Source organism: Anomaloglossus baeobatrachus, chromosome 10, assembly GCF_048569485.1.
Source record: "Anomaloglossus baeobatrachus isolate aAnoBae1 chromosome 10, aAnoBae1.hap1, whole genome shotgun sequence".
NCBI lineage: Eukaryota > Metazoa > Chordata > Amphibia > Anura > Aromobatidae > Anomaloglossus > Anomaloglossus baeobatrachus.
Window position 1 is genome coordinate 165,238,039 of NC_134362.1, and position 10,661 is coordinate 165,248,699.

General features: G+C 47.5%; 1 protein-coding gene across 1 annotated transcript in view; it reads right to left on the bottom strand.

The window, feature by feature from the left end:
• Positions 1-4,919: 4,919 nt before the first annotated feature.
• The window catches only part of LOC142254630 (receptor-interacting serine/threonine-protein kinase 2-like), a 47,671-nt gene continuing 41,929 nt past the window's right edge, over positions 4,920-10,661 (bottom strand). Inside the window, exons 11-12 of the mRNA XM_075325774.1 lie at positions 9,496-9,597; positions 4,920-7,079 (exon numbers count right to left, since the gene is read on the bottom strand). Of these exons, the coding sequence (XP_075181889.1) occupies positions 6,769-7,079; positions 9,496-9,597 (413 nt within the window). The 3' untranslated portion in view covers positions 4,920-6,768. The remainder of the gene's footprint in view (positions 7,080-9,495; positions 9,598-10,661) is intronic.

Here is a 10,661-nt window from a genome sequence, read left to right on the forward strand (position 1 = left end):
GCTCACCAGTCAATTCCTTTTTTCTCAGAATGTACCCGACTGTTGATTTTGCTACTCCAAGCATGTCTGCTATCTCTCTGATGGATTTTTTCTTTTTTTTCAGCCTCAGGATGTTCTGCTTCACCTCAATTGAGAGTTCCTTAGACCGCATGTTGTCTGGTCACAGCAACAGCTTCCAAATGCAAAACCACACACCTGTAATCAACCCCAGACCTTTTAACTACTTCATTGATTACAGGTTAACGAGGGAGACGCCTTCAGAGTTAATTGCAGCCCTTAGAGTCCCTTGTCCAATTACTTTTGGTCCCTTGAAAAAGAGGAGGCTATGCATTACAGAGCTATGATTCCTAAACCCTTTCTCCGATTTGGATGTGAAAACTCTCATATTGCAGCTGGGAGTGTGCACTTTCAGCCCATATTATATATATAATTGTATTTCTGAACATGTTTTTGTAAACAGCTAAAATAACAAAACTTGTGTCACTGTCCAAATATTTCTGGCCCTGACTGTATCTATATATATAATTGCCTTATTCTGTCTGTCTGTCTTGCTCCAAAATTGTGTCACCGTGACAGTGTCGTTACAGTGACAACTGTTGGATTGGCCGCTGGGCTAGGCCTGGCCCCACTCCCCCACGGATTGGCCGCTCGCCTCGGCCTGGCCCCGCCCCCCGCATGGACTAGCCGCTCGCCCCGGCCCTCCGCACGCATCGCCCGCTCCAGCGTACACCGGCTCCCGGTACACATGTGCAGGGAGCCGGCATACACTGACGCCTCGCCCCCGCCTCACGTTGGCACACTCGGCCCCACCCCCGGCCGACATAACCTTGTGATGCTGGGATCGTGACGGAGCCGGTGTACGCTAGTAACCATGATACACATCGCGTAACTATAGGAAGCGCTTCCCTTAGTTACCCGATGTGTATCATGGTTACCAGCATACACCGGCTCCCGGTACACATGTGCAGGGAGCCGGCATACGCTGACGCCTCGCCCGCTCAGCCCCGCTCCAGCGTACACCGGCTCCCGGTACACATGTGCAGGGAGCCGGCATACGCTGACGCCTCGCCCGCTCGCCCTTGGCACACTCGGCCCCACCCCCAGCGGACATAACCTTGCGATGCTGGGATCGTGACGGAGCCGGTGTACGCTGGTAACCATGATACACATCGCGTAACTATAGCAAGCGCTTCCCTTAGTTACCCGATGTGTATCATGGTTACCAGCGTACACCGCCTCCCGGTACACATGTGCAGGGAGCCGGCATACGCTGACGCCTCGCCCGCTCAGCCCCGCCCCCGGAACACATTGCCACGCTCGGACCCGCCCCCGGCGGCCCCAGAATGGGGGATGGAGCACGATGGGGGGTGTGCAGCATGGAGGATGGAGCACGATGGGGGGTGCGCAGCATGGGAGATGTAGCACGATGGGGGGTGCGCAGCATGGGGATGGAGCACTATGGGGGTGCGCAGCATGGGGGATGGAGCACGATGAGGCTTGCGCAGCATGGGGGATGGAGCCCGATGAGGGGTGCGCAGCATGGGAGATGGAGCACGATGGGGGGTGCGCAGCATGGAGGATGGAGCACAATGGGGGGTGTGCAACATGGAGGATGGAGCATGATGGGGGGTGTGCAGCATGGGGGATGGAGCACGATGGGGGGTGCACAGCATGGGGGATGGAGCACTATGGGGGTGCGCAGCATGGGGGATGGAGCACGATGGGGGGTGCGCAGCAAGTCAGATGGAGCACGATGGGGGGTGCGCAGCATGGGGGATGGAGCACGATGGGGGGTGCGCAGCATGGGGGATGGAGTACAATAGGGGGTGCGCAGCATGGGGGATGGAGCACGATGAGGGGTGAGCACTATGGGGGATGGAGCACAATGGGGGGTGCGCACCATGGGGGATGGAGCACGATAAGGGGTGCGCAGCATGGGGGATGGAGCACGATGGGGGGTGCGCAGCATGGAGGATGGAGCACAATGGGGGGTGCGCAGCATGGGGGATGGAGCACGATGGGGGGTGCGCAGCATGGGGGATGGAGCACGATGGGGGGTGTGCAGCATGGGGGATGGAGTACAATAGGGGGTGCGCAGCATGGGGGATGGAGCACGATGGGGGTGCGCAGCATGGGGGGATGGAACACGATGGGAGGTGCGCAGCATGGGGGATGGAGCACGATGAGGGGTGCGCAGCATGGGGGATGGAGCACGATGAGGGGTGCACACCTCCCCCCAAAACACACATACACACACATCGCCACACGCGCACCGCACAACACACCACACACACACTGGGAACCACAAACACCACCCTACACAGACACCCACACACAGACAACGCCGCACACACACAACACCCAACACACAAACACCGCGGCATACATAAATATACACACATACCGCGCAACACACACACTGCACAAAACATACCTCCCCCCAAAACACACACACGCACTCCACACCCTCACAAACCGCGCAACACACACAGCACCACACACACAGAACGCTGCAGACACACAGCGCTCCACAAACAACGCAACACACACAACGCAACACACATACAACACCGCTCTCACACACCCCACACCCAAAACATTTACAGCGCCCTACACAAACACTGGCAACTACACGCAACATCTATATTATATAACAAAAATCATACATTAACTACACAATATGTAAATTCTAGAATACCCGATGCGTTAGAATCGGGCCACCCTCTAGTATATATATATATATATATATATATATATTTATTTATTTTTTTTTTCTTCCACTCCAAAATGTCTGCAATGAATAAATCTGTGATGTTCTACTCAAAAAATGTTGAGCTTATCAGACATATGTTGCTCTGCTCTAAGATCGCAGCAATACATAAACATATATAGTACTGCTCCAAAATGGCTGATGATGTATACGTTGTTGTATTCAAAAACAGCCACAAAAATTGCACTAAACATTAAGATTAGACACGAATTATCTATGGCAAAAGTGGCCACATATGTGATAATAGGACTAATGGACATACGAGATTAAGGGCACACCTGGTGAAGTGGATTCTTTAATTTGTAGGTTTCAGTGAGCAACACAGGCCCAAGGTGATGGTGTAGCAGACTGGGCCTTGATGGTTGAATAGTGGTTCAGTGAGGTCCAGGACAACAGGGGTATGCAACACATCAGACAAAAAAAGGGGAGCAGGTAGCACAAATAAAGCAGTGGAAAGTGTACAGCTACACACAAGAGATCTTACTGTATAGGAAACTGATATATTCCAGCAGGAAAGCAGTTAATCACAGGACTACTAATTGGTGTCTTATAGCAGGGTAATGGTTAATAGCAGTGACTTATGCAAAATGGGACTTGTAGCAAAGGAAATAGATATCCACAGAAAAGCAGCAAAGTATAGTCAACAGGCTTTATTATTTTTCCTGGGAGAAACATGTGGAATCAAAAGAGGTTATCCAAATAGTGGACAACACCTTTAAGGCGGTTAAACTTTTGTAAAAAAATAAATCAACAAAAAGATTGCAAGTGGCAAAAATTAGAATACATTCTATATATTTCTGATTAGGGCATGTGTGCCAGAGGGGGCACCTGCTCAGACATGAACATTTCATTAATTCTTTCATACCAGAAGACATATTATTACATGCTAAGTCTAGCCATGTATGGAGCCGCCTCAGGAGATGAGTCCACACCATCCCCATCAGACACCAGATTTGCATTTTCCAGCTCCTCACGTGGATTAAAAAGTAAAAGTGAAAAAATAAAAAATCTTTTAAATATATATGTACACACACACACACAGTATATTATATATATATATATATATATATATATATACACACACACATACATGCATACGTACACATATACACACACACACACACTCAAAACACACACACACACGTGACGCCCCTGAGGCTTCAGTCACCACAAAGTATTGCAGCTCACTTAAGATGCAGTATTCACCTCAAGGTAAGGAGGGGGTTAATCACTGCTGTTACACAGTTACACTTTACATACAGAACAGGAGTCTTTTCTCTGGGGAACTGGATTAGAGTAGGCAGGGTGTTGGCCATCACGAAGCTCGGGAATGTCTGGGTCACTAGGACAGCCTAGCCTCCTGGGGGGTGGGTTCCACTTGGGGTAGAAGTAGGAGCAAACTCACACAATCACCAGACAGTCTACCCGGGGCATCAGTTCTGGGACACGACACCAGCACCACTTGCTTCTCTTCACAGGACCTGTGGCTTGGAGCGGAGCACTTAGCCCAGGTTCCTCCCGGCAGGAAGGGCAACTTTTAGAAAGGACTTTCTTCTTCTATCAAACACGGTCGATTTTTAACTTATCCGATTTCGACGGGGCCCATAACAGCGGGTGACCAGTACTACCCGGTCGAGCGACACGAACTGTGTGTAAAGACACCTGGAACCGCAGCACTGACTTGGACTCTTATTACTGGTGCCGTTGCCCCGCGCCTCGGCGCCAAAGACCCTCACCATCACTACTGCCCTCATTAACCTCCCTGGGGCCCGCTCCACCTGTGGGGAGCAACACCATCTCTGGCTGCTACTACCATCCGTCCCGGAGGACAGCGACAGCAGCAGTGGCTAATCCATGGCCGCATACCATAGGTGGCGTCACGACATTTATCCTACTACTACTCCCATGATCATCCCTTTCTATTGGTGTACACCTCGGGGCACGAAGCCGGGCAGGCCACCGCGACATCCCAGATCATCACACCAGCCCGGTGACAAGTAACTCAGGTACGAGATTCCCCGTGCCTGAATCCCCCTGCCCCCTGGGTGCTACATACACATACACACACTAATATATTTCGAAACATTCCTCTTCCCTCATTAAATATAAAATAGAAAAACATATTTGAGAAGTCTGTGTTTTGCAAAGGTTCGATCTAGCAAAACATAACATTTATTACCTGTATGGCAATCACCTTAAAGGCAAAAAAAAAAATAAAAATAAAAATTAAATACTAGAATTGCGTTTTACAATTTCTTACGGAATGCAATAGAAAGTGATTAAAAAATTGCCCCCAAAATTCTGTAAAAAACGAAAACACAAAGCTTCATGCTTGTCCATCAACAAGAAAAATAAAAAAACCCCAAACTTTCTGGGTCTTAGAAAATGTCGACACAAAATTCTATATACAGTATATATATAGTACAGACCAAAAGTTTGGATACACCTTCTCATCTCTAGAATAACTATTAAGATGAGACTTTGTGCAGCAGGCCTTCATGGTAAAATAGCTGCTAGGAAACCACTGCTAAGGACAGACACAACAAGCAGAAGAGACTTGTTTGGGCTAAAGAACACAAGGAATGGACATTAGACCAGTGGAAATCTGTGCTTTGGTCTGATGAGTCCAAATTTGAGATCTTTGGATCCAACCACCATGTCTTTGTGCGACGCAGAAAAGGTGAATGGATGGACTCTACATGGCTGGTTGGCTTTGGTCTGATGAGTCCAAATTTGAGACCTTTGGATCCAACCATCGTGTCTTTGTAGAAAAGGTGAATGGATGGACTCTACATGGCTGGTTGGCTTTGGTCTGATGAGTCCAAATTTGAGACCTTTGGAGCCAACCATCGTGTCTTTGAAGAAAAGGTGAACGGATGGACTCTACATGCCTGGTTCCCACCGTGAAGCATGGAGGAGGAGGTGTGATGGTGTGGGGGTGCTTTGCTGGTGACACTGTTGGGGATTTGTTCAAAATTGAAGGCATACTAAACCAGCATGACTACCGCAGCATCTTGCAGCGGCATGCTATTCCATCCGGTTTGCGTTTAGTTGGACCATCATTTATTTTTCAACAGGACAATGACCCCAAACACACCTCCAGGCTGTGTAAGGGCTAATTGACTAAGAAGGAGAGTGATGGGGTGCTACGCCAGATGACCTGGTCTCCATTGTCACCAGACCTGAACCCAATCGAGATGGTTTGTGGTGAGTTGGACCGCAGAGTGAAGGCAAAAGGGCCAACAGGTGCTAAGCATGTCTGAGAACTCCTTCAAGACTGTTGGAAGACCATTTCCGGTGACTACCTCTTGAAGCTCATCAAGAGAATGAATAAAGAGAAAAAATAAAGATACCCTTTGAATGAGAAGGTGTCTCCAAACTTTTGGTCTGTACTAATATATATATATATATATATATATATATATATATATATATATATATATATATATATATATATATTATAAAAAAAGTATGCATATTTTTTCTTGTTTTCTTTTTACAAATTACTAATTTTTTTTCATGAAAAAACAAACATTTATGTACAAAAGTTTTATACCACGGTAATTGTACAAATCTGGAAAGTTATTTTGGTAGATCATTTTTACTGACCAAAGAACATCATAAAAAAGGCTGAATTGTGTTTATTTTGCAATTTCATTGCACTTGGAAATTCTTTTTCCCGCACCTCGTATGGCAAAATGAATGTTTTTGTTCAAAACAAAAACTTGTACAGCTAAAAAGAGAGTGGTCCGGCTTCCGTTTCGAAAGGGGTTGTAATCATTTTTCCTGTAGGTCTACCAGACTTTAGGAAGACTACAGAAGGTAAGTGCCAAAACTTTTCATGGAACTTTTTTCTTCCAGTCTTTTTTATACATTAGAATCTTTGCGATTGTCTGGTATATTCCATAGAAAAAAATCTAGGAAGCAGTGTTTCCACTAAGGCCACCAAAAAGCAGAAACTTGTCCATCTGTCCCGTCAGCTCTGTGGCTTCTCACATTTATGCTGGATTTCTTGGATGTGTATAGATGACATTTCTTGGGCATAAGCTGTCCCAAAACATTTTAGAAGCTTCTTCACCCTTTTCAGAGCAGGTTTCTAGACATCTCCGTATTCTGTCCCTTAACGTCCTCTCTGCATTTATATGTTCATAGTCATCTCGGAAGAGCACATCTTTGGACATCATGGTATCTATGAGGTTGTTGAGATGTCCTTCAGTCACTCGATTGAGAATTGCCTCCCTATTCATTTTTAAGGTCTCGACGTAAGTTCTCCTGGAGACTAGATGTGGTTTGGAATTGGAAGCACAATCTGAAATACAAACAATGGGTATAGTGACAAACTATCACAAACCTGGCTATATGAAGATTAAATAAACGTTATAAATAATTCCAAGTTATGTCTTTAATACTATATTATTATAGTCCAGTTCATTAATACTTGCTAATCAGTTATTCATGAAAGTTATGGAGTATGAAGGACACATCCCAGACTTTCAGTTCAAGTTAGCAAACCTCCTGGAAAGCAGGTCTTCAAGACATTTGGCCATATGTGATACTGAGATGCTTCACCAACTGAACCCTGGTGTCCAAAGGGAAGGAATTGGGCCATTGATGGGGGGGGGGGGGTGTTTAAATGGGATATGACAGATTTTCGGGGTACTCCAGAATCTGTTACAGGACCTCTCTGTATACCCCTGAATTTACAATAATCTACAGATAGACTCATAAAATGATAAAAGGGGCTGTGCATAGCTTTTACATTGATGGCCTATACTTAAGATAGGTCATCAATATCTGATCTCGGCAATCAGCTGTTCCCAGTGCTTGTTGCAGACCAAAGTGCTTAATTTTGAGGCTGCACAACGGTATAATTACCGTGGATGGATACTACACATCATCCTCCAATGCGAATTCACAACTGAGCCAACACCAGAAACAGCTGGTTGACGGGGGTGATGAATGTTACACCCCATGACCTATCCTATTGACAGACCATCAATTTAAAAGTCCCAGAAACCAAGCTTCAAAAAAGAATAAATGTATTCATTCTCCACCCACCCAGGCTGACAGCTGCAGTTTGTATCAGTTTGTATAGAGTAGTGTGAGAACTCAGCAGGGAGGAGGGACACTGAGGAGCTGTTGAACAGACTAGGTAGGCGGAGATTAGGCTTAAACTTTCAAAAATCATTATACAACCATTATAATATGGATTTTCATAGTACGAACAGCCGCCTTATTAAGTCCAACAGATCTTCTTAATGACGTGTGATGCCCTGGCGCCGCCAGGTGGTCACACACAAGTAGACCCCCACATTACACCTTCCCTCACAGGGTTACACCGAGCCGACAAAACCCTAGTCACCCCCCCCAGGGTAGGATAAGCACACCAGTGGGCGGGACCAGGCGGAAGGAAAATGCCCACCTAGGGGTCTAGAGAACCCGGGGCGAGAAAAGAAGTGGCTGAAATTGAAGTTGAGGAGGAGTGGAGTGCTGAGCAGGATAGAGGAGAGGAGAGGAGAAAGTGAAGTCAAGTGGAAGCCAGAGAGGAAAGGCGTTGGGGTTGGAGCCCCGGCGTGCTGGCTAGGTGGCAGACGGTGGTCCGTGTCTGTCAGGAGACGGCAAGATGGCTGCCGGAGATCCGAGGTGGACCGGGATAGGGTAGGAGCCTGCCGGTACCGACACCGGAGAACCGACCCGGAAACCGTGCAGAGGGGGTACCTGGACCCTGAAGCAAGGACTGGAACCAACGGCTTTGTTAATTTACCAGTTGAGGACAGGATTATAGGTCCTGTCCCACCCAAAGTCCCAAAAGAGCAGACCAGCAGCCCACCGCGGGGGATAGGGCTTCCGCCAGGGCCCCTTTAGATCCCACGGGTCAGCATCTGCGAGCAAGGCTCCCACCCGTAGTTCTGGGAGCGGACTCCCGTGTTCCACACCGGGAAGTCCAAGGAGAACTAAAAACCATGCAGAGGAAAGTGACACAGACCATCACCCCAGGTGAGGGACCAGAATACATCCGGCCGCGGCGGCTGGCCACTGGCACCTTGGTTTACCGCTGGACTTGTGTGATTTCTTTGACCGTGAGTACGCCAACATCCCTCAGTCTGACCGGGCGCGCCGGCCCCTGCAGCCACTATCCTCAGCACGGCGACACTGGGCCCCGGGGCATCCACCCCTACCCACAGAGGGTTAAAACAACTAGCTGCCATCCCAACACCCCGGGTGCTTCCTAATAGCAGCGGTGGCACCCCATCTTACCACACGCCGTGGGTGGCGTCACGGACAATATAGAAAATTCCACATACAACCAATCCCCCTTTTTATTTGAAGTATCCGCGAGACCCCCAAGTCCGGAGATTCCTCGAGCCACACCGCGGATCCGGATCCGAGCAGCGCGGCTGCCGGTGTGGGGGTGGCACAAATGTATTAATTTTGTTTTGAGAAATCTTGTGACAGAGCAGGGGAATAGACCAACTTATATTGACGATAACTCAAGTATATGCCATTTCCAATTTGGAGGCCATGTGTACAGGTTAAGAAAATGATGGAAAACCTATTTATTGTCATTTTTATCTGTATTTTGTATTTAACCCCTTCTCTTGTACAGTATCATAAAATCAATGGTGCTCTATAAATACAATAATAATAATACTAATAATATGCTTAAAAAACCCAAAACATAATAACTTTGTTAAAATTCTGCTTCACGAACGCTATATTCCTACCTGCTGCGTTCCTGTGCAACCCATAATTCCTTGCTGCCCTTGGATCAGGACATGTGGTCGGTATGGGAATGTTGGTTTTGATACTTGATACCGGCAGGCTGGCTGAGGAGACAGAAAGGCAGAGGCTACTTGTAAATCCATTGGACAACTTTGCGGATAATCAAAGATTTGTAATAAACTGCGGAACTGTTAAGAAGAAGTATTCACATGTGGCGAGTGTGCTGTGGAATTTATGTCCAGATATGGCATAAAGGGAACCTGTCACATCCAAATAAAAGCTATTTATCTGCAGTTATAGGTCTAATCTGCAGGTAAAAACTATTGAAACCATGCCTGGCTGTCGTATTGAAGCAGCGTTTACAGGGAGAAAATTAAGTTAAATCCTCCCTGCAGCTGCTTGCTACTAGTCGTTGGGGCGGTGCAGGGAGCGGTTACAGCTCACTACACCATGAACATGGCTGTAATATCTCCCCTGTACTCTGATTGAATGCTGTCATGCTAGGTACATGGAAGTACCAAGCGAACGGCGAAAGGGAAGGGAAAGGAAACCCTGTGCAAGGGAAGGGGAGATGGTGAGCCCTAACCAAGCCAACCACTGGCGCCTGGCTTCCCTGCCCACCCTAGATAGATTCCATACCCATATGCCAAGCAGGATATCTGGCCCTGGCTGACCCTAGACCTGGGTTCTAGCTATGGAATGGGTGGGATGAGCACTTAGTCAACCCCAGTAAGCACTAAAGAAAAAACAGGGAGCCCACACAGGGGAAAGCACATGAACAACTTATCTCCAGATGACTCCAGGAGAAGTTCAGCAAAGAACAGCAAAGTTTCTGCATATAAGTGCAAGCTGACTGCTTGTATCCAGAGCTTGTAAAGGTTTTAACTCTATCACCAGCACAGATCCAGGGGGAAAGAGTATTTAAGCACAAAAAAGTAAGTGCTGATGATTAATAGCTGAAAGGTGAGGAACTCTGCAGGGTCCTAAAGGGAGAGGCATTAACCACAAGCAGAGACTGTGAGGGAGCAGTTTGTGCAGCCTTCTACAGCCGGACACCACAGGACTGTCTGTCAAGCATGACACACCCATGACTAAATCCTGATGTTATAATAGTGATTGTAATCACTCCCTGCACCACCCCAGTGACTGAAAGTGAGCAGCTGCATGG